The sequence below is a fragment of the Pan paniscus genome, chromosome 1, assembly GCF_029289425.2.
Source record: "Pan paniscus chromosome 1, NHGRI_mPanPan1-v2.0_pri, whole genome shotgun sequence".
Taxonomy (NCBI): domain Eukaryota; kingdom Metazoa; phylum Chordata; class Mammalia; order Primates; family Hominidae; genus Pan; species Pan paniscus.
In genome coordinates this window covers 18,959,381-18,984,346 of record NC_073249.2, presented here as the reverse complement: position 1 = coordinate 18,984,346, position 24,966 = coordinate 18,959,381, and the positions used below count along the sequence as shown (strand labels likewise).

Below are 24,966 nucleotides of genomic sequence, written 5' to 3'. Positions count from 1 at the left end.
CAATGGAAGTAAAAACTAAACCCTCAGACAGCTTGGAAACCAGAACTCACGTATCCAAGAGGACGATGGTGGGCACCAGGAGGCAGAGGGAGTTACTGGAGTTACTCTAGCAGGACCAAGGGTGCCACTTGTCCCAGGGGAGTAGCAAGAGGGAAGAAATGGAATGTGCAGTGTTCACATTGTCTGATGAGCAGTGTGAGCTCCCATCCAGAAAAGGCAGCTTGTCCCCTGGCATCGGGAGGAATGAAAGTTTAAAGGACAATAATAATTTAGTCTCTCTGAAATGACTCTAGCCTTAAATGGTGAGTGGGACCTGGCAGCTGAAGTGCAGCCCTCGGAGAGCGTGACGAGAGAGTTCAGATGGCTTCATCCAGGGCTGTTATTTTCTCAACTTTCAATAGCTCTTGACTCTTGAAAAGTTTTCAGCTAAAATGTAGTGTCTGTAAAACTGGAGGCACTAAAGGGCAAATGGTGCTCTTTGAATGAAAAAACATATTTATTCCATCAAACAATGGCTTGCTGAAAGCTTCAAGGGGAAACCTAATGTTTTTCCCCTTCTGTTGGAGAATACTCACGTATTCTGGGCAGCATTTTTTGTGGCCGGTGCCTAAGCATGGAGTGTTTGGTGAGCGAAGAGTGTGTTTTTGGATTCTCCGCTTGGCCTGAGTGTGTGTGCATGTTTTTTGCCTCTGGAACCCTTGGCTTTTCAATGAGATTAGAGGACTTCAAAGGGAGTACAGTAAATACGATAGGCTTGAGTTTCCTGTGTCACAGGGAGGATAAACATTTTGTTTTAGAACATGCTTCCGACTCCTATGCGTTGCAGAATGCAGAAGCCTGCGGTATTCAAGAAAGCTATTTTAGACGAATAATTTTGAAGTGAGACAAACCTAAAGTTATTAATGGAGCTTATTCAAATCTCCTGTTGACCAGATTTTTAAGAAGCTTGATTTCACAGAGGTCCTGCAGAGGTTTTTTAATGTCTTAGGATTTGGTTCTGTTTAGTTTTGAAAGACCTCTATAGAAATAAACTCTGTAGCTATTAGGACTAATCAGAAATTAGTGGATTTGGTGGAATATTATGCCATTATGACTGTTTGGAGGATTATTAAGAGTATGTTTTAATTAAATGAACATTATACAACAGCTGGTGAGCTTTTTTCCATTTTCCTTTTTTTGGCTTCCATTTCCAGTTTACATTCTATCCAGTAGCCTGCCTAGACTTTCTGTGGACTCCATAGCAACACATCTTGAAAATGTGAAGCTGAACATCTTGTTTGGGATGGGCCCTAGTGGAAGTGCCCTGAGGTTGACAGATGCATCCGCAGCCCAGTTTGGGGTTGGACTGAGGAGGGCCTGTTTCCAGTGGCCCCTTCTGCCTTGTGGTGGATCCAGTCTCCAGCTTGGGCTAGATCTTTTCAGCCTGGTCATGTTGGGCCTTATTCCCAGTGGCTTAGGCTTGACTCTCTCTGTGTTAGGCTTCATAGTCATGGTAGACTTTGAGGAACACAGCGTGGGCTGGGCCACTTCATGTATGATGACCACGGGGGGTCAGATTGTGGTAGAGAGGGGGAATGGGAAATCAAAATCTGGAGGAGGCAGAGTTTTTTTTTTTTTTTTAACCTCTGTGCTATATGGCCCATACCAGAGTTCCAGGTCTAAATTCAAGTTATCCAGATGAGTCTAATTATGGCTCCATATTAGAGAACTGTTTCACTAATAACACCTCTCACTTTTCTGTGTGTTTCTTAAAATGAAGTCTAAGAGCAACCTGTATAAGCCTTGCCTTCAGGGGCCTTTTCGAATTCAGATTCCCAGGTATCACCCAGACCTACTTATTCAGAATGGGATGGGAGAAGCAGGCAGGGCCGAGGCATGTTCATTTTCATAAGCTCCATGAATGAGTCTTATGCTCAGTAAACTGTCAGAGCTTTGTGATAATCAGAAGTCTGTGGCCTTAAAGCAACTGCCCTTACCGCAGAAGCAAATCAGAGTCCTGAATGAGGAGCATGCGCCCAGCCTGCGGTTGGCTCTAGCCTGGCTGGAGCCCCACCTTCACAGCAGAGGCATATATGGACATTCTGTGTCCATTCTGTGTCCATGGGCAGCTGCATCAGGCTGCCAGGATGGTCACTGAAACAACAGACCTTCCTGCCCTTTTCTTTCCCTTGAAATGGGAATGGCGTAAGCATTTTCTGTGGATGAGGGCAAGGAAACAGAAGGCATTCACCGCCTCTATTGCATCACCAGCTGTGTCCAGAGCCTTGATTCCAGCATCCTGAGGTGCTAACACCCTCCCCCTGCCACCGAATATCTGTATATGAATGGAGAGATGGGCTAGCAAGCAACAGACTGTATTTTAATATGTTCCTTTGATTTTTAAAACTTCTGGCCCTGCTGGCTAATTTAACGCCCCCACAGGCTCTCTCGGCTCATCTCACCTGGCTGATGGGTGCACATGGAGACTCGCAGACTTTCAGGTGCTGTGTTGGCTGGAGAAGGAAAGGTCCACGTGGCTGCAGGGCTCCCTGGGCTGCTCCATCTTTCCCAACGCATGCGGAGGCAGGTGCCTTGACCTGGCTCAGAGGCAGGGGCCTCGCCACTCTCTCCCAAAGTTAGGGGAGCCAGTCATCGCACCCGCGGACATTTCTCCCCCTACCCATTTCACTCACCCATCTCATGGTTGAGAAAACTGCCTGTGTTTCTCCAGCTGTAGAATTTGCTTGGATTTTTAACCATTTTTCCTTATGTAGGGTAGCTGAGATCAATCACTCTGTGACTGAAGAAGGTGGAAAAAACTGCAGGGTGTAAACCTAAAGAAAGCAGAAGGAAGGAAATAAGGAAGGTAAAAGAAGAAATTAATGAACTAAAAATCCAGTGGAGAGTACTATATAAAGCTTCATCTTTAAAAAATATAAATCTCTAAAAATGCTGATTAACAAAAATAGAGAAGAAACATTAATATTAGGTGTAAAAAAGCAGATATAACTAAGATCATAAGAAAATTAAAAGTATACTTTTATGTAAATAAATTTGAAACTTACATGAAATTGATAATTTTCTAGGGATATTTAAGTTACCAAAGTCTCTTAGGAAATAAAAAAATGAATAAGTGCAAACCATCAAAAGAAATTTTCAGCAATAAAAAATTTGCCTTCCCAAAATTTCACTAAGCTCAAATGGGTTTGCGTAAAACCCAGACTGTTTCAGAGAATAGAAAAGGAGGAAAGCTACCCTATTTCCTTCAGTAGTACCTAGCTATGAAACCAGAAAAAGAAAGTATAAGAACAGCAAATTGTTCAATTTATGGTTATAGACTCAGAAAATCCTAAACCAAATACTAGCAAATCTAATACAGCTATATATATATATATATGCTATATAATACAGCTATATATATATATGCTATATAATACAGCTATATATGCTATATAATACAGCTATATATATGCTATATAATACAGCCATATATATATATATATATATATCCAAGAAGAGTTTATTTTAGGAATGTAAAAATGATTGAATATCAGAAAATAATGTAATATATCTTCTCAGTGAATTAAAGGAGAATAGCTGTAGGTCATATTAATGGATGCAGGAGGGAAAACAGTGAAATTCAGCACTTGTGAGGGAGTTTCCTTCACCTGATGAAAGGCATCTGTAAAACATCTATGGCAAACACAAAGCTTAATGATAAAAATCTGCTTGTGTTCAATTTAAAGATAGGATCAAGGCAAGGTTGTTTTTTACCACTTTTAAAAATTGTATATTGTGTTGCAGGCCATAATCACTGCCATCTTAAGAATCGCAAGATGTGTAAGGAATAGAAAGACAGGGACAGAATGTAGATGTATTGATTTGTGGAAAATCTAAGAGAACCTGCAAACTGACTATCAGAACAAATAAGAGAGCACAGTGAGGTGTTGAATACAGAGTCCACATACAAAAACCGGTATCAGTAATGGCCAATTCAAAAATGTAATAGGAAAAGAGACTCCTTTCACTGTAGCAAGCAGAACTGTTAGATATGGAGGAATAAATGCAACCAAAGATGTGCAAGACTTTCATGGAGAAAATTATAAAACATAACTGAAGGATATTTTAAAATATCCAGTATTGTAGAAATATTAATTTACTTCAAATTAACTCATAAATTCAGTGCAGTGTCATGCAGGGTTTTTTCATGGATCTTGAAGAGCTGATTCTTAAATTCATCAGGAAAAGCAAATGGTCACAAATATCCACTGGCATCTTGAAGATCTTCGCCTAGTAGGGGCCATGAAGAGTTACTGCTGAGCCACATTCATTAAGGCAGCATGGTACAGGTGCGGGGTTACACACATAGATGACCAGAACAGAAACGGATGTAGACATAAATAAGTGTTTGGCGTGACAGCAGTGGCGTTACTCATCAGTGATGAAATAATGAACTATTAAATCATGCTGGGACAATGGATTATCTACACAGAAAAAAAGGATATTATGGATCTCCTTCATCTATATATGAAGGATAGCATGGAACTTGTCTACATCCATTTCTGTTCTGGTCATCTGTGTCTGTAACCCTGCACCCATACCACGCTGCTTTAATCACTGTGACTCTGCAGTAACGCTTCATGGCTCCTCGGGCATGTTGCCCTACTATGTGTTGTTCTTCAAGACTCCAGTGGATATTTGTGACCATTGATTTTCCTGATGAATTTAAGAATAAGCTCTTCAAGTTCCATGAAAAAACCCTGCATGACACTTCACTGAATTTATGGATTAGTTTGAAGAAAACTAATATTTCTATAATACTGGGCACTTTTTAATGTCCTTCACTTATGTTTTGTAATTTTCTCCATGATATACATGGATATACATAATCCTTCAATATTTATGAAGGATATATAACCTGTTATAAGCTGTTAAAAGCATTTGTAAAAGTTTAAACATTTGAAATAAAATTCACAATATATTAATGACCTTCGGTTAAGAAAGCTTTTCCTGAACATTGTTACCCCAGGGTCACAGTTTGAAAACTCAAAATTAAAAAGTAGGTTTGACAAAAAGCATCATAAACAAAATTAAAGCATCTGCCACAGAGATTTTTGCAATGCTTCTGGCTGACAAAGGATAATGTCCAGAGCATATAAATTCCTACAGCCAAATAGTAGGTAAAACCTAATCAAAAAATGGACAAAGAACATGAATAGACAGTTAACAGCAGAAACCATCCAGTCAGCTCCTAAGCATATAAGATGATATGTGGCCTCTCTAGTAATCAGGTACATGAAAGTTAAAATGATGACTACTTCATACCAATCTGGTTGGCAAAATTTTAAAACATGGTGATACCTAGGGATGGTGAGAATACAGAGCAGGATGATCTCATGCAGGTCCGGGCAGGAGTGACACTAGGTCCAGCCACTTGAGATTAAGTTGGCTATGTCAGGTCAAGTTGAAGAGGTTCATAATGTATGACCAGTAGTCCTACTTGTGGGTAAATAATGCAGAGAAACTTTCTCTGCTGTGTAAAAAGACAGTGTCCACTGCAGCGTTGTTTCTAATGGAGAGAATTGATAATCAGCAGAAAAGGGATGACGTGTGGTGTGTTCCTCCCTACAATGGAAAGCAGTGTAGCAGTGAGGGTGAATGAAACAGAGCTGTGTGTGTCAGAACAGATGCACCTCCCAAAAAGTGAAAACACCAAGTCACAGCACAGTGCCATCCCTGCAAACTTCGAATAGGTGCAGAAAAATGCTTGGTATAATTTATGAATACATACATGGGTAGTTTATTTAAAATACACATAGTTAACAATGAAGCACCAAATTCAAGATAGTGATTGCCCCTGGGGAAGATGAGGATTGAGGTAAGGGCTGTAATTATTCCCTGTCATCCTGTCATGTGTCATTTTATTTAAAAATTTTTTAATCAAAGGCCAGTATTGCAAGATATTAAGACTTGGCAAGCAGAGTGGTACATGGATGCTTCTATAATATCTCTAAATTTTATGCGTGAAATATTTCACTCACATAAACACACAGTGATGTCAGTTGCTGCCAAGAGGCCACAGGAGGCTCATTGCCTTGGTAAATTTGTTGCAGTCTAAGACTTGCCCCTCAGCTTTGCAAACCCAGAAACTTTTTTTTTGTCTTAGTTTTTTGCCTGCCGATCAAAACTAGGTTTGTATCTCAGGGGCAGACTCAAACTCAATTTACAAATCCAATGTATCCAGACTGCCAATATGATAATTTGTAAATACATAGCACAGTAATCAGGACCTTGGAAATACCGCGACCTTGCATGATCCTCGTGTTGTTTGTCCTGGAGTTTTTCCACGGGAACCTGAGCCACAGCCCAAATGCCTGCTCATAGACACGCAGTTGGACGTAGCTGCTGTGGAAACCAGCATTTCGGAGCCCCATTGCCAGCAGATTTGCTCCTACACAGGACTCCAGTCCTAATCAGAACACACAACTCCCTTAGAGGGACTCCACTGGAAGTGCCTGCCTGCTTCAGGGAGGAACTGAGCATGCCCCTTAGCACTGGATACCCAGAAAGTGCCTGTGGAGGCTTGGCATTGTTTATAACTTTCCTTTTTTATTTTTGACAGTATCTATTCCCCATCTCTTCCGTGATAGAATCCTGTCTTTGTGTAGGCATAAACTAATGCTTACTTAATAATCAGTTAAGTTGTGTAGTAATTTTCCTTACAAAATCCGAATTACAAGGGCAGTTCAGGGAGATGGTGCATATTCATCTAGGAGTTTTTCCTTCCCATGACCCTCTGTTTGGTCTTCGTGGCTATCTCATAAGAAGTGTGGTCTTACTGTTGGCCACATCCCCTCTCTGGGCCTTGTAGAGGTTCTTGAACTCTCCTTCTTAAAGAGAGTTTATTTAAATATGTTTCTCCATTTTCTCCCACCTTTGCATCTCCTGAGCCCTTCTTGCAGGCCTGGGAACCCTTGTCCCTTTAACTGACAGTGTATTCTCTACTTGGAGCCGCTGCTGCATGTGGACTTGGAAGATGTCTCAGAGCCTGTCTCATCGGCTGCCTCTCCAAGTTGCTAGAGAAAGCTCCACTCTGACCTCCCAGTCACCATTGACACACAGCTGCCAAATGCAAATTATAAGCCTGCATTCATTAAAGTGACCTTGACAGTTTTCAGAGTCCTTTTTCACACGTTTTTGTTTGGTGTTCCCAATAATCAGGCAAGATTGTAAGGGCCATTTTCACAGATGAGGAGTGATGTTAGTTGTCACACATTACACAGTAACCAAGGTTACCAAGGGCCCTTTGCAAAAACACTAGGTCACCTGGGGTGAGGGTGGGGCATGGCCTGCCCGGGGTAGAGAAGGAAACCTATTTCTTTGTTCCTCCCGACAGCGTGAAACAGCCTTCTGTGTTATTGGACAGAAGCTGGAGCTTCCCAGTCCAAAGAGCTTGCGTTTGGTTATTTCATCAATGTCTTGATCAAGCCCAGGTATAACGTCTGCCCTAAAGACAGAGTCATTCTTCCACCCTGAGAGACTCTCTATACAATGTGGTTGTTTAGATTCACCAGTTTTTTCCATTTCCGGCTAACCAAGAGTTCAGGTACTGAAAGCCATCTAATCTCAGAGAAATTTAAAGCTAAATAAAGGATTCTTAAAACAGATCTTTACGTGTCCAGTTTTTAAAGCCTCCATTTTACTGAACAGGAAGTTTGCAGAATGATCACATTAGCACCAGAGCCTTGGACACTCAAGTGAACTTGAGCCCACAAAGTCAGCCCGAAACCCCGCCCACTCTTCTCAGAGTCACTGCTTCTAGCGTGCGCCGTCTGGTAGAACAAACCTTACTGCACACTGTTCCTGCCGCTGACTTCAAATAAACTGCAGTTTCTACTCAATTCCCAAAGAAAGCTCAAGTATGAAAGTGCCCCTGGCAGCCAGCTCCCCTGTTGAGTTACTATATTGGGTGTTCTTTCACTAGTTCTGGAGTAGTGAAGACTGGTTGGCAGGGATATGGCTCTTTAAATACAAAATTTATTCTTTTTCTTTTTAAAGACATTTTTCAAGCCGACCCCACCTTCTTGGCTCAATGTGAGGACTTATTATCTAAATTCATGTACATACACACACTCACTCTAACTCTGGGATGTAAAATATTTCTTAGTTTTTACTTTTTATCTCTCTTTGCCTTAAAAAATGGGATCCCTCTTAAGTTTCCTGAATGCCAGTTCTTAGCAAAAATGGATGCCTTATGAATATGTAGATGAATTTTAATAAAATGATACGAATGCAGCAGCTCTGCGTGTTCTGAAAAACGTTTCCAGAGCCCCGTGAGACTTTCAAATGCTCCTGGAAGATGAGGCTTCCTGCAGAGAAAAGGAAACCGAGAGAATAGGACATGATTGGATCGGTTCCGTTTACTATGATGTAGCATGAAAAAATGCTGCCTTATGTCTCTTTTTAAATTCTCCTATAGCTGCATAAGCCCATGTTCAGTAAGTCATTCAACCTAGGTCTGCTCGTCTCAGCAATTCCCGCTGTGTTAAGTGGGACCTAATTGCAGAGGATAGCTGCCTCCTAACGCGGAGTCCTTATTTCATTAGCATTACAGATTGGGTTCTTGGGAAGGACATTCTTTGGTAATTTGTTTACAGTTGAAGTCTTGCAGATTCTCACTTCCTTAATCTAACAATCTGCTAATTCTTAAAATTGGAAAAAAGAAAGAAAAACCAGCCTGTCAGTCTACTTGTCAGGAAAGACTTAGATGTCAGGAGCTCTAATGAGGTGCGATATTAATTCCTGCCTGCTTTTTTCCCCCAGACAACCGTGAACAGTTTCCCCCCAAAAACTAGTATATTATGCAATTTCTCATGATTAATTAAAACAATAACTATAATAAAAGAAGCCCATTTTGTGATTCTGACCTAATTGCTTTTTAATTGCACTGCTTTTCATGTTTATTTTCAAAATTCACTTCTCTGAAGTAGTCACGAGGGAAAACGAGTGTCTGTTGAGCACTTTCTCGGAAGGTGCGGCCATTGCTGTGAAATTGCTGGTCATTGTTTGGCAGCTGCTAGACCATCCACTTTAGTTCTTAACTCCTTAAATGTTTTTAGCGATGGCTGAGTTCCAAATATATATATTTTTAATCTATCTCGTTCGTCCACTGATTTCCCATCTGAGATATTATCTCTAATTTTGGGGGCAGATAATTCATGGCTCTGGCAAACAATATTAAGAGCTACAGTGGGCTTATATTAGGGCCAGGCACAGTGGCTCACGCCTGTAATCCCAACACTTTGGGAGGCCAAGGCAGGCAGATCACGAGGTCAGGAGTTCGAGACCAGCCTGGCCAACATGGTGAAACCCCGTCTCTACTAAAAATACAAAAATTAGCCAGGCATGGTGATGGGCGCCTGTAGTCCCAGCTACTCGGGAGGCTGAGGCAGGAGAATCGCTTGAACCCGGGAGGCGGAGGTTGCAATGATCCAAGATTGTGCCTCTGCACTCCGGCCTGGGTGACAAGAGCAAGACTCCGTCTCAAAAGAAAAAAAAACCTACAGAATAATTTTTTTTTAATGTATTGGTCCCCTGGAAGGCATAAGAGTGAAGGGAATGTTTCCCTCCCCATCTGAAGGTTTGAATCTTTATGTCAGCTGAAATAAACTGACAATAGATTAATAAATTTGTTATTAATGTGCAAATGTGCACAGGAGCCACACAAAATATGAGACTCAAAGAAGGGCCAGATGGTTGAAGCTTAAATACTCTCTGCATAGGGGAGAGGCAAGTGAGGGATGTAGGCAATTTTAGAAGAGTAAATGATGTTTAGGAGAGATGATTAGGATGGAAATGCAGACAATAGCCGGGAACAAATTTCCTCCACAGGGTCTCGGGGAGGTGGCAACAAGTTATGGGAAGGCGAGGGGCAGAACTCTATTGTGAACAGAGGTTATTTTATCATGCAGATAAATCTCTCAGGTGACAGCCTTTAGAAGAATAATTGAAAGAATACGTGAAAAGTCTCTCCAAGAGTGGGGTCTTGGTGTGGGCTTTTAGTTTCTTCTGCTATATGAGTTAATCTCTGGTTAATGTAGATTCCAGAGAGGGGGTCCAAGACAATTACACATCTTCTGGATGAACTTCCCTCAGTCAGATAAGAGAACTTGAGACAAAGTCCCTCCCTGTGCTTCTGAAGGGAAGTTGGAGGGGGTGGGGAGGAGAAGGTCAGAGAGAGACCTTGGTTCTGAGGCTTATTTCTGAGGTCTGTGAATCTCCTTCTTTCAAAGCACTCAGCATGCCAAAGCAATATAATTTGGGGTATCATTTTCTGAGCCCCAGCAAAGATTTTCTGCTGCTTCAATTCCGGTGGCAGTGTGTTTAACTGCTAGAGTTGCAGGAACATTGTGCAGATAATAAATGCCAGCATGGAGGAAACCTTGGCATGGGACAGACAAACGGGCCCCTCTTGCCGCCTCACAGGCAAGACTCTTCATCCTCAAGACCACGGGGCATCAACATCACCATTTAAGAACCATTTTTCTGAAACCAAAGCCTCTTTTCCAAGCTGGTATCAGTAGTATTACCAATTTAGTAACTCTGAATGGAGTCAAACCAGAAATTAAGTGTTTCTAGAAGTCCTCGTGGGCTGTCAGTCCTGCCCAGGTGTGTTGTTCTCTCAGGATTCTCTGGGAACATTGCTCTGTACTAGGATGCTCTTAGGTCTGTAGACCCTGCTTTGAAGGGTTCCTCCTGATGGGTTCTGCTGAGCCCGGTAAACCTTTACTGCTTATTTCTAGTGTATGATACTTTAGCATCTTCCACCTGTAGCTATCAGCTATTTTTTAAAATAGCTATTCTGACTGAGCACAGTGGCTCATGCCGGTAATCCTAGCACTTTAGAAAGCTGAGGTGGGAGGATTGCTTGAAGCCAGGATTTCGAGACCAGCCTGAGCAACAGAGTGAGACCCCCATCTCTACAAAAAATAAAAAAAAATAGCTGGATGTGGTGGCACACCTGTAATCCCAGCTACTTGAGAGGCTGAGGTAGGAGCATCACTTGAGCCCAGGAGTTCAAGGCTGCAGGGAGCTATGAACATGCCACTGCACTCTAGGATGGGTGACAGAGTTGGACCCTGTATCCAAAAAAAAAAAAAAAAAAAAGCTACTTACTGTTCTTCTAGTCTTGTGTCTGTCTGTAGAGCCCAAATTTGAGAGGTGCCATGTTGAAATCTGCCCCTGCTTTGTAGGTCTGGCCTCCGAATCAGCTTCTGTGCAGAGGTGATCCCAGGGTTCTTCCCTACTGCTGGAAGGGGAGAGCTCAGGCAGGCTCAGGGTCCCATTGACTGTACCCTCACTCCATCTCCCCATCTTCATCTCACCACTGCCCTTTGGGGTATTTGGGGATGGCCTTCCAGGGCAAGGGACATGCATCCCTGCTGTCCCAGGAAGGGAAAACCTCCAGTGGGTCTGCTGTTCATGGTGAGAGCCAAGTTCCAAATATCACCGGAGTACCACATGCTTGTTGTAGGCAATGTAGAAAACAAGAAAAGAGCAGTGGCGCACAGTTGGTTCTGCCCTTCGGAAATTACGACTGCAAATTGTGAAAAGCGCATCTCTAGAGGTGTATCTGCTTGAGAGTAGAAATGGGATTTCACTGTTTTAAAACACTTTTTTTTAACGTGTTAGAAAGATGTTCTCAATATGTTACTTTTTGCCGAAATCGTTCATCTCTCAGAACGTAACTCCGGTTGTGTTTTTCTGTTTCCTTATGTCCCGTTGGCAGTTCATCTCAGAACAGGCCAGGAACTTCTGCAGATAACAAGTTAATCATAGCATGTCCATCCCAGTTGGTCAGTCTGCCTGTTCTCTCAAGGGCTAAACAAGCTGTGGCTGCTCTGGGGGTCATTGTTCAGAGGACCATCTTTCTCTTCCTGCAGGTGTCAGCGGAAGCAGTGGCGGGTGGATCTGCCGGCCACCAGCGTGGTGATCACGTTTCACAATGAAGCCAGGTCGGCCCTACTCAGGACCGTGGTCAGGTGAGGCCAGGAGATGCATTACCTATCAGGGGTGTTAAGACATTAGCTGTGTCCCAGGCACAGTCAGACCAGGGCTGTCAGTGGGGGCTGCAGACAGGGTCTCCTGACTGCTCAGCACAGGGCGCAGTGTGTAGCTCCTCCAACCAAGGGTTAGGACCAACATATGAGAATTTTCTACCCCAGGCTAAAAGTTTATACCCCTAAAAGACCTATAAACTTTATCTTCTTGTCTTTTCTTAGCGTGCTTAAGAAAAGCCCGCCCCATCTCATAAAAGAAATCATCTTGGTGGATGACTACAGCAATGATCGTGAGTACTGACACTGATTTTATCCCTGTGTCTGGCTCTTCTCTGGGCACCAGTCTTCCTGTAGTGGGGGTGCTAATGAGGCATGAACAAGCCAGAAATCAGATCCACAGAAAGAAGAGGTGCCTCTGTGATGCCCCAAGGAGATAATCGGCCCTTAGATGATTGAGAATACTATGGTTGAATGCAAAGCCCTTTATGAACTCCAGGTTCAAAATGCTCTGCTTCTTTTCTTTTCCTAGCTGAGGACGGGGCTCTCTTGGGGAAAATTGAGAAAGTACGAGTTCTTAGAAATGATCGACGAGAAGGTAAGATTCTTCTTAATTCAGCACCAAGACAGTTGAATTCTGACTTTTCCTGTAATAACATAAAGAAGTGCTGTAGCTCAAAGAGCAATTAATTGTCTAGCTTTTTTCTGTCTCCCTCTACCAGAGCCGCTTGGGAGACTTCTCCCAGCAAACACAGGAAAGACATTAAAAGCTTGACTAATTGAAATTATTAGTATATTAGAGCAAGATCAAATTACATTTTTATTTATGTATTTAGAAAATTGGCTTCTTTCTTTCACAACCTAGGAAGTCTTATCAGTCCCTTGAGTACAAAAGTTTAGAAGAAAAACAAAGATTTAGCAATAAGAAGTTGAATGACTCCATGCTCCAGGCATCTGATAACCGGGATTCAAGTTTGACAGCCTGCTGAAGGTGAACCATCCAAAATGGGGAGACAGTTCTGCAATTATATGCTCATGCGATTTTGCAAATGCCAACCTCGGAACCTTCTGTCAGTCTTATCTGTGCTGGAGCTGAGCTCATGAAGACTGTTTTATTGGCAGTTAGAAGAGAGGCTGTAAAGGAGGAAAGTAGTACACTGGAGTGTCTGGGAAGGAAGCTGCAATCACAATGTAATTAACATCCAGTGTGTCAGTGCTGTTAGAGACCCTGAAGACTGAATTGTTAGGCTCCTCCATGGTTGGGAGAAATCTGATCAGTATAGGAAAATCACAGAGCTTTGGAACCTATGCCACATTTGCTATTTAAGTCTGACTGTTGATCCAGGGGTGGTGATTGTATTCCTTCATCACTGTAAAACTCTTTCTTCTCGTTACATATGCACTCCAGCTGGAGTCAAGGAGTGAAGTTTTTCTTACCAGGAATCTTATTGGCCACACAGTGATTGAGCCTGTTAGAACAGCATCATATTTTAACCAACTAGGGTCATCAACCTAGACATTCAGGATACATAAACAGTGGGATAAGCCTTGCCTTCTAAACAAGCTGTTTGCCAGACTCACATCAGTCCACCAAGCCTGGAATAAACCAAAAAGGGGGCAATTTGCTGCCCCCTAAACACCTTCAAAATAACTTTATGAATTTAAACCCAAAGTATCTGCCATCCTACCCCATCACCTGGCACAGGCTTTAAAAAAAAAAAAAAAAAAAGAGAAGTGGGGAAGGAGGAAAGAGAGATAGTGTTGGCATTGTAAATCACTTATGAGCCTTATCTAACAGTGTCTTTGTCTTTAAGCTGCTTAGAAATCAGAACAATGCTTCTCAGTATTAACTTTCCACTAGAATGTTCATTTGGGTTGAACCCGTGCCAATACGTTGTTTCGGGGAAGGCATGAGAAGGGTGGGTTGGGAGAAGCCAGATTATGGAAAGCCTATATGGAACAGCTGAAGTCTGTAACAATTGAATGAGAAAATATGTGCACACTTGCACACACACTCATGTATATATGTACCCGTGTGTGTATAAGATCCCATCTATGTAAGCATACACACAAAGTGCTTGTAGTGATGCTACTAGATGACAAAGTAAATTAATTGCCTAAAATATTATGGTAGTGAAAGAGCAGTCTTAGGATCTTTCTTCTGTGGATTTTATTGTGCATTGATTCTTAACCTAGCAATTTATTAGAAGCACCTAGGGAATTTAGGACCATGTCTTGCCCTCATTCACAATTAAATAGAAATTTCTGGATTTCTCTGGGTGGGGTGTGGGCAGCTGCATTTTTAAAAGCTGCTAAAATGATGCCGATGTACAGTGGAAGTTGAGAGCCTAGTACTTTCATTTTACAGATGGAAATACTAAATCTAAAGAGGCTAGGTGGCTTTCTCAAGGCCCTACAGCTATTTAATGACAATAGTAGGACCAAAACCATGTTAATAATGAGATAAATCTTTTTCTCTGCATTTGTGGAGATAATCAAGTGGCATTTCTTTTTTTAATCTGTTAATATGGTGAAATACATTGGTTGATTTTCAGATGTTAAACCAGCTTTGCATTCCTAGTATAAGCCCCAGTTGGTCATGATACAGTATCCTTTTAATATATTTTTGTTAAGGATTTTTATACCTGTGTTCATGGGAAACATTGGTCTGTAATTTTCTTAAAATGTATTTTTCCAGTTTTGGCATTATGGTTTACTAGCCTTATAAAACAAGATGGAAAGTGTGCCCTTCTATTTTATTTTCTAAAAGAGTTTGTATAATATTTTAATTATTTCTTTTTTAAATGTTTAATAGAATTAGCCAGTCTGGACCAAGAATTTTCTTTATGGAAAGATTTTTGATAACTAATTCAGTCTTTTTAATGGATATAGGCGTATTCAGATCTGCTGTTTTTGTGTCTGTTTCAAGAAATTTTGTATTTTATCAACGTTTTTATATTTATTGGCTCAAAGTTGCTTATGATATTGTCTCTTTTTTTACTGTTTGTCGGATTAGTATTACTATTTTATTGATTTTGGTAATTTATATCTTCTTATTTTCTTTATCTGTCTGCTGTTCATCGACTCTGTTCATTTTTTAAAAGAACCAATATTTGGCTTTTGTATTAGGATTCTCCAAAAGGACAGAACTAATAGGATAGATGTATATATAAACAGGAGTTTATTAAGGAATATTGACTCACACAATCACAAGGTGAAGCCCCACAATAGGCCATCTGCAGCCGAGGAGCAGGGAAGCCAGTCCAAGTCCCCAAACCTCAAAAGTGGGGAAGCTGACAGTTCAGCCTTCAGTCAGTGGTTGAATGTCCAATAGTCCCAAAGCTGAAGAACTTGGAGTCCAATGTTCAAGGGCAGGAAGCATCCAGCATGGAAGAAAGATGTAGGCCGGGGGAGACCAAGCCAGTCCAGTCTCTCTATGTCCTTCTGTCTGCTTTTATTCTGGCCGTGCTGGCAGCTGATTAGATTGTGCCCACCCAGATTGAGGGTAGTTCATTTACATGTGGTGTAATCATTGGTGTGACTGGGTTTGGGTCTGCTCTTCGGCTGTTTCTTCTCTATTTGTACCATGTGCATTTTGCTTTTTGTAACTGCGTTCCTGCTTTCTTGCCTTCTTTTGGATTCATTGATCTTTTTAGTATTCCATTTGAATTATTCTTGTAGCTTTTCAGCAATACTTTTCATGTATGCACAGGTGCCCTGAGAATTACAACATACAGCTCTAACTTACAACAGCCTGCTTACAAGTCAACATCATACCACTTTAAATTTAAGAATTTTACAATAGTTAAATTGCATTTCCATTTCCCTTCCTATGTACTATCGTTATCATGTTTTTCTTCTACATACATCTTAAACCCCATAATACAGTGTTACATTTTTACTTCAAATAGTCAGTATCTATTAAATAAAGAGAAGAATATGTGGATATGTTAAGCTTATCCTCATATTTTCCATTTGTAGTATCTTTGTTTCTTTCCATAGATTGGAGTTTTTATTTAGCCCGAATAATTTTCTTTAGAATTTTTTCTCATAGGCAGCACAATCTCAGGTTTTATCTGAAGAATTTTTTTCTCCTTTGTTATTGGAGGCTATTTTCTTTCAGTGGAATCTGAGTTGACAATTAATTTTTCTTTCAGCACTTTAAAGGTTTCACTCCAGGCGGGGCGCAGTGGCTCAGGCCTGTAATCCCAGCACTTTGGGAGGCCGAGGTGGGCAGATCACGAGGTCAGGAGTTTGAGACCAGCCTGGCCAACATGATGAAACCCCGTCTTTACTAAAAATACGAAAATTAGCCGGGCATGGTGGCATGCGCCTGTAGTCCCAGCTACTCGGGAGACTGAGGCAGAAGAATCGCTTGAACCTGGGAGGCAGAGGTTGCAGTGAGCCAATATTGTGCCACTGCACTCCAGCTTGAGTGACAGGGTGAGACTCTGTCTCAGAAAATTCATACTGTTGTTCCTTTGTATGTTATGGGTCATTTCCTCTGGCTGCTTTTCAGGTTGTCTCTATATCTGTTTTTTTTTTTTTTAACAATTTGATTATGATGTGCCTAGATTTAGTTTTCTTTATGTTTATCCTGCTTCAAGTTTGCTGATGTAAATTGAATATGTAAGATGATGTTTTCCACCAAGTTTGGGAAATGACTGGCCTTTTATTTCTTCATGTATTTTTTTCTGACTCATTCTTGAACTTCAGTTGCACATATGTTATACCACTTGATATTGTCCTATAGATGACTAGACTTTTTCCCCCTTAATTTTTTCTCTGTCCACCAGATGGATCTATTTCTGTTGTTCCATCTTCAAGTTCACTAGTCATTCTGCCATCTCCATTTTGCTACTAAGACCAGTCAGTGGATTTTTCATTTCAGATAATTTCATTTTTAAGTTCTGGAATACCCATTTGATTCTTTTTTATAGTTTTTATTTCTCTGCTCAGATTCCCCACCCATTCACTCATTAAAATTGTTGCCTTTGAGTTGTTAAACATATTTATAATAGCTGCTTTTAAATCCTCCCCTGCTAATTCCAACCTCTGGGTCATCTCAGGGTGAACTTCTGATGACTTTTTTTCTCTTTGATGTGGTCTCCATTTTCCTATTTCTTCTCATGTGTAGTGATTTTTTATTTTATAATTGACATTGTGGGTGATATGTTGTAGAAACACTGGATTATGTTATCTTTCTCTAAAGAGTATTCATCTTTGTTATATCGGGCAGTTAAATTACCAGATGATGATGCTGAACTTCTCTAGGCTCTTTTTGTACTTTGCTAGGATGAGTATGGTTTTTTTTTTTCGTTTTTTTGTTTGGTTGTTTGTTTGTGACAGCGTTTCTCTCTTGTTGCTCAGGCTGGAGTGCAGTGGTGCGATCTCAGCCCACTGCAACCTCTGCCTCCTGGGTTCAAGCAATTCTCCTACCTCAGCCTCCCGAGTAGCTGGGATTACAGGCGCACGCCACCACGCCTGGCTAATTTTTTGTATTTTTAATAGAAACGGGTTTCACCATGTTAGCTAGGCCGGTCTTGAACTCCTGACCTCAGGTGATCTGCCCACCTCAGCCTCCCAAAGTGCTGGGATTACAGGCGTGAGCCACCACGCCCGGCCATGAGTCTGTTTTTATGAGTCCGTTATTCATGATACATAGTCTATATTCCTATGTGTGGTCTTTCTGAAGTTCCTGTAGAAGAACTGAGATCTTTACCAAGCATGTCACACTTGGCAGGACTCAAATTCCAAACTTTGTTTTCTCTGCAGTAGATAGCAGCTGAAACTCAGTTTTTTCTGCCTTCTTAACTGTTGCTTTTCATGTTGGACTTGGTTCCTGCGTGGTTCAGAAGTCAGCCAAAGATTTAACAGGAGGTTATTGCCAGATTTGGGGCCTACCTCCTTTCCAGGATCTCCTTCAGTTTCCAGATAGCAGAAGCTCTGAACTCTCTATCCTCTAACAACTCAAGCCAAAAAAGGCTACATTGCAGTGGATTGGAGCGCATCCTCGTGGAAAACGCCGTATAAACACAGAGCTTACTCAGTGTTATTTTCTTATTTTAAGGGGTTGGATCCTATCTAGTTTCTGTCTGCTTCTGGCTTTCAAATTGCTGCTTTTTATATTTTGCTCAGAGTTTATAATTGTTACTGGAGCAAAGGTTTGCCCCATACAAGTTGTTTTGCAGTTATCACAACTTAAAATCTTTAGTCTTTTTCCCTGTTCTAGCATACAGCCACATAGGAATCACTGAAAACCCATTTTGACTGTGGAAAAAAGTACTTAGCAGACTTGTCCTCACGGGTTATGAATAGTTGCATCATCTTCACATAGAAAGCCCAGCATATATAGCAAAAGCCATTTATGACCACAACATCCAGGGATAAATATACTATTATTTATTTTATTTTATTTGTTATTTATTTTGAGACAGGGACTCACTCTTATCACCCAGGCTGGAGTGCAGTGGCGCAATCATGGCTCACTTCCCAGGCTCCAGTGATCCTCCCACCTCAGCCTCCCGAGCAGCTAGAACCACAGGCACAGGCACAGGCCACCACCCACGGCTAATTTTTGAAATACACTATTTATATTTTGTGTCATAATGAACATGCACATTATTAACACATCACAAGTATATAAATTGTAGAATTTGACCAATAGTATAACTAATTTTGTGTAAAAGGCAGACAGCAGGGCTTTGCAACTTATTTAGCTCCTGATAAGTCTTAGAAGACAGAGATATTCACAACACTGTTACAAATATTATCACCACTAAAATCAACACCATTAGCACTGGAAGTCTCTGGGTGACACCTTCCTTAGCCCAGTTAGTTAGAAAACTGTTGCTGTGTCAGAGGAATGTAGTTATAAAAGTTCCACATTTTGGTTACTTGATAAAGGAGACTTCAGTAATGTAAAGGGCCTCTCTCAGAAGACGGTAGTTCTAAGAACGTTGTCCTCCCAGTCATCCAATATAACTATTAAAATTAAAAGTTCTGACAATAGTCTGTCTCATGGAGCAGTTTTGATCTCATCCAGCAAGTTTACAGTAACCTCCGTGCCCAGAAAGCAGGCTGCAGAGCTGCGGGCAGGGAGGCGTCGCCGGTTGGCATGGGGTTGTGCTGGCCCTGTGGCTTCTCTCTCCTGACGTGCTTTCCAACTCGCCTCTGCAGGCCTCATGCGCTCACGGGTTCGGGGGGCCGATGCTGCCCAAGCCAAGGTCCTGACCTTCCTGGACAGTCACTGCGAGTGTAATGAGCACTGGCTGGAGCCCCTCCTGGAAAGGGTGGCGGAGGTGAGATGACGGGGGCTGGGAGGGGTGTCAGGTCGTGGGTGGTTGGTAGAGGGGACAGAGAGGAGCATGGTCCAGGGGAGGTGTAACACAGGGAGTGGGGCGTCAGGGCTGGTAGGGGCTGAGCTCGCCATCTGCAGTTTTCCTTGACAGAAAGAAAATGCCTTTGGGGCATTGTAGAAAGACTGTTTTACTGGCTGTAGGAATCCATCAGTAGGAGGAACCATCCGTTGACAGGTAGGAGGCGAGGATCAGCAGAGGCTGGTGAGAGCCTGATTAGTTGAAGGCAGCCCTTTTCATGGGAGCAGTTTCCTTCCCCGCCTACAGCTTCGCAGAGTGCTTAGAACATTGCCCGGCACCTAGCAAGTGCCATCTCTTGCAGCTCGCAGAGCGGGGCGTGCTGGGGAAGCTGTCCCTGGGGCCACCTCTCTGCTCTTAGTGAGTAGGGCAGGTTAGCCCAGCAGGCTTCCAGGCTCCTGTCGGAGAGGGGTGTGGCTAGGAAGCATACAGGGACCGGTGGGGTTGTCAGAGGGTGATCCGCGGCTACACTTCTGCACCTTCTGCTTTCTAGAAACATCATTGCTAATATTACATTTGGCCTTTTTTCATTTCTCTTGCCTTCTGCTTGTTTTATTGACTTTTCTTTCCTTCCTACTAAGAAAGCACTTCCTTGGGGGCGATAAAGCAAACTTAATGAAAGGAAATAGAAAATGAACAAGTAGTTCTGCCTGAGCATAGCAAGGATAGCTGATGGGCTGTGAGTCATGGAATACTAAGTAACCACAAGCTACTAGGAATTATGAAAATTATATTCGTTACCCTTTATCAAGTTGGGGCTACGTGCTAGGCCTTTTTTATATGTTACCTGTAATGCGCTCGTTATCTCCGTTTGACAGGTAAACAGGCTGGGGTTCAGGGAACTTTAATAATGCACGCAAAATCATACAGGTAGCAGAGCCAGGATTGCAAAGCCAGTTTCATTAAATCCCTATCTGAGCCCCTCTCTTAACACATGTGCATACAGCTATATCCAAGAAGAACCCGCCCTGGAATCCCCACCCACCCCAACCCCACAACTTCTTGCTCTCCCTGGCTACGCTCCGCCAGGCTGTCTCTCAGGGAAGCGCAGTCAAAACCAAAACTGCCATGGCAGTGTTTGGGTGTGCGAAGGTCACCGAGCTCAGTGGTCAGATTGTCAGAACTGCTTCAAACGCCTGCTCCTAAATTGAGGAGAGAAAGTGCCAAGCCTATTAACTTTCACTAAATTGAGCCTTATGAAACAAAATGTAAGGTAGTTTATATCCTTTAACTCATACACCTAGAACCAGACTGAGCCAGGCAAGGAAAGTTGTGTTCTTCTCTGCCCTCAATGCACCACACAGCCTACTTTTCCCTGTAGATTTGCACCTGGGTGTTACAGAGCTTTGCAGTGTTTGTGTGTTCCTAATTAGCATGTTCCTTCACCTGTTCCTCTGATGTAGTATGTTCTTAGCTCTGCTGGTTCTGTTACTAAGTTGTATTTCTAAATCTTTCTTCTGGCTAATAAGGGTTCTCTAAGTGGCTCAAGGAAAACACTTGCTCTTTGGTTAACTGTCAGCATGGGGCACAGTCCAGGGTCTCTCACCAGCATCCGTCATTTGAGCTTAAAGAGGTTAGAGATGTTAAAAGGCCTTATGTTCACAAACTCTTACCAGAATGATGGCAATGTGGCATAAAGACATGGCTCAATCTAGGGGGATTTTTTTTTTTTTTAATAGAATCACAGGGGCTGGACACAGTGGCTCACGCCTGTAATCCCAGCACTTTGGGAGGCCGAGGCAGGCAGATCACCTGAGGTCAGAAGTTCAAGAATAGCCTGACCAACATGGAGAAACCCCATCTCTACTAAAAATACAAAAATTAGCCGGGCGTGGTGGTGCATCTCTGTAATCCCAGCTGCTTGGGAGGCTGAGGCAGTAGAATCACTTGAACCCGCGAGGCGGCGGTTGTGGTGAGCCAAGATCACGCCATTGCACTCCAGCCTGGGCAACAAGAGTGAAATTCCGTCTCAAAAAAAAACAAAACAAAAAAACAAAAAAGATAGAATTACAGCTGAGGCAAACGTAGAATCTGGAAATCTCTAGTTGATTTGGTTAACCTTCTGCTGTGATAATATTGATACTTACCACATCTCTCTCACACACACACACTCCCACATAGAAATATATTCCTAATTTTGATGTATGAGCATTTTAGCAGTGACTCCATTCCTGAAGTTTACTGCAGCTCACAAATCACTAATGGTATTTGGGCAAACAGAAAAGGACCCTTGGGACACAGCAACACAGTTTTTGCCTTTAGCTGGGTGAACTGATGGCTACCTGTCCCATAACCATGGGAGTCTCCACTCCTAGAGTGACTCCTGCTACGCACCCACTCCTGACCTCCCTCCCTGCCTCCCAGCAGGCCACAGCACATCTGTGGATGGCCAAGAGCAAGACCTTCTGGGTCTGGGTGGGGAGGCTGGGTTCTTGAGGGCCTAGGGTAGTAGGTAGTAAGGGCCAGTTGGGTTTGCCCTGTGCCTGCCTAATACTAATGCCTTCTATGGTTGGGCAGGTTTTTTGTTTTGCTGGGATTTTGATAACTACTCCTCTCTTTGTATTTTAGGACAGGACTCGGGTTGTGTCACCCATCATCGATGTCATTAATATGGACAACTTTCAGTATGTGGGGGCATCTGCTGACTTGAAGGGCGGTAGGTGTCTGTCATGGTGCCCCTGCCTAGCTCGTCCCGTCTACACCAGCATCTGATCACGACTCCCTCTCATTGTCAGGAGTGACAGTGACAACAGTGTTCACGCCGTAGTGTGTGTTCTGAGTAAAAACCACCTGTGTGCTTAACGAGTAGGACTTCATAAAGAGAAAAAAAAATAGGCTTGCTCCCTTAAAGAGCTTCCTGGGTTTCCCTTTCTCCTCTTCCTTGACCTTCTGTCACTTTTGCGAGCCATGTGGTTCCATGAACAGATATGGTGTCCTTTGTGATCAGAGATGATGAAGCTCTCCTTGCAGGAATCTGGGGTGAGAAGCTTCAGGGAGCTGAGGCTTTGTGGGATTCAAGGGGCTGGAGCCTGTCTTTGCCTTCTCTGCTCACCCTGGCTATTTCTCTGACAGCCTGGTCTCTTTCTGGTTGCTCAGATGGAGACCTGTGTCATCCTCAACCTCCTCGCCCTCACCAAGCCCACGTGTGACCCTGTTCTGCTGATACAGCCCCTTGCATGTATCATGGTTTCTTGTACCCCTCTTTCCCAGCCCAACACCTGTGCCTACATCACCCCGGTCCCCTTCCGTTGGAATGACCACACCAATTTCCTGTATGTCCTCACCGCACCCACCCTGGAGCCCCAAGAGCACTTTGTCTGTTTACCCTCTTAAAAATTATCAAAGACCTCAAAGAGCTTTCATCTGTGTGAAGATGAAGTATTCTAGATAGACACTGGGCAGAGGGTTAACTGATGGTCTAACATCAAAAAAGACGACAGTAAAACTATAAAATAGGGCCTTGGCCAGGTGCAGTGGCTCACGCTTATAATCCCAGCACTTTGGGGGTGCTAAGGTGGGAGGATTGCTTGAGCCCAGGAGTTCAAGACCAGCCTGGGCAACGTAACAAGACTCTTGTCTCTATTTAAAAAAAAAAAAAAAAATTAGCTGCGTGTCATGGCATGCCAGCTACTCAGGGGTCTAAGGTGGGAGGATCACTTAAGCCTGGGAGGTCAAGGCTGCAGTGAGCCACGATCAACCCTGGGAGACAGAGTGAGACCCTGTTTATTCATACACACACACATACGTGTGCAAGCAAGCCTTAACCCCAGAAAACAGAATACTTGGACTTTTTAGGGAGACTCAGCCACGGTCCTAGACATTGTGGGCTTTGGCCCCACCTGCCTCTTGCAGGCCCCGTCATCACGGGCGGGCCATTTTGCCTCTGCTCCTCAGCTTCCGCCTCTGGGAAATGGGATGATAATTGTGCTGGCCACACAGGGCATAATGGAATTAGACATCAGGGGGAGGGCGGGCATGCTTGGAGGACTGTACATAGGGTGGGAAACATAACATTCGGGAACAATTCCCAGCAAATGGTAAGAAGTAAAATATTTGGGGACATTAAAGAGGAGGGATCCTTAGATAGCTAGAAAGCCTGGCTTTCAGAATGTCGTATTTCCCCAAGTATTGGAAGAGCTGAGATCTACCAGGCTGTATTTCTCCCAAAGCAGCTGCGTATGTCAGAGCAGGGGCAAGAACAGCCAGGTGCTCCGTGTGGGGATGCAGGTCTTCTGGGTCAGAGGAACGGGGCCACATTCACCCTAAGAGCATTTTATGAAATTCCTTTAGAAAAAAAATCAAGGATGCCATTCTTAACAGATCTTTAATCTGCTATAGCCTCTCTCTTTGGACCAAATTAATAAAATAAATAATAAGATAATAGTAAACATCAAAAAAATAAAGGAAAGGTTATGTCAGCTAATCCTTAACCTTCTCTGTTAGTGAAACAGCCAGGACATTGTTTTTCTGGTTTTCCTTCGTGGCCTTTGAGGCACCATGATAAGAGCCAGCTCAGGGGCCCCCAGGGGTCTCCTCTCTGTGCATTCCTGTCCCCACTGCCTGGGCCTCTGTCCATTTCCCTCTCTCTTTGCCTGAGGCCACTGTATGCTGCAGTGAGGGAGCTGGGAGACCTCTTTGTCCAGAGCCATAAATTCTTGGCCAGCCCAGGACACTCAGAAACCTTCACCCGCCATCCTTCAGTCACTGGGGCTGTCAGGGCGGACAGACTATGAATTCAAAGCATGCAGACAAATCCAAACTTGGGCATTGCAAAAGCCCTGTTGACAAAAAGCCTGATGGCAGAGAGCTTAAGAGGATTGAAAGATGCATGCCCTAGAGTCATTAGGTTTTGCTGTCAGACCCTTGGAATTGGAAATGCAGCACCATGAGCCATGTGTTTGCCAAGAAGTGGCCTCCTGATGCACCAGGACAGCTTCCGCAGGTGGGGCCTGCTGGCCTCCAAGAGGCACTATGTGTGTGACCCTGGGAGCAAGAGCGAGACCTGAGGCCCTGCAGATGCCCACAACCAAGTCCGGGTACAGGGTCCAGGCTCTTCCATCCTCAGGGGTCTGTGGATTCCAAAAATGAAATGCAACAGGTGCCAAATATATCTGAAATTGAAGCTTATTTGCCCAGCTTGGCAACTTCCGCTGGCTCATTTTCCCTTAAAGTTTTCATATTCCCAGCATGTTCCCACTCCATTCTTGCTGCAAATACAGTCTGAAGTTTGCTGGCCCAGGGAACTGACAAAGCCTCGTTCCCTCCCCAGCATTGCCTTCCCCTGGGGCAGTGTTGGAGGTACCACGGCTTGATTTTCATGTTGGATGCTCTTTTTCCTCACATCCTTGCAGCCCTTGGACATGCCCTGGTTATCACCACACAGACCCCAGTTCTCTCCCCATATTTCATTTTTTCCTATGCATTTCAATATTAGAAAAGCCTGACTCACATTTTCTTTAGGGAGGGGCAGGGAGAAGATTTCAACATTCACCCTCACTGCCGGTCTCTCTCTTCAGCTACACCCACGCCCCCAGTCCCCTTCTCTCTCCTCCACA

At 43.2% G+C, this 24,966-nt stretch overlaps 1 protein-coding gene across 2 annotated transcripts in view; it reads left to right on the top strand.

Moving 5' to 3' along the window:
- GALNT2 (polypeptide N-acetylgalactosaminyltransferase 2) overlaps positions 1-24,966 on the top strand; it is a 215,361-nt gene that overhangs the window by 157,284 nt on the left and 33,111 nt on the right. For both annotated transcript variants that reach the window (XM_034948729.3, XM_057300480.2), the window contains exons 4-8: positions 11,922-12,020; positions 12,261-12,328; positions 12,568-12,633; positions 19,215-19,336; positions 21,980-22,067. In XM_034948729.3, the coding sequence (XP_034804620.1) occupies positions 11,922-12,020; positions 12,261-12,328; positions 12,568-12,633; positions 19,215-19,336; positions 21,980-22,067 (443 nt within the window). The remainder of the gene's footprint in view (positions 1-11,921; positions 12,021-12,260; positions 12,329-12,567; positions 12,634-19,214; positions 19,337-21,979; positions 22,068-24,966) is intronic.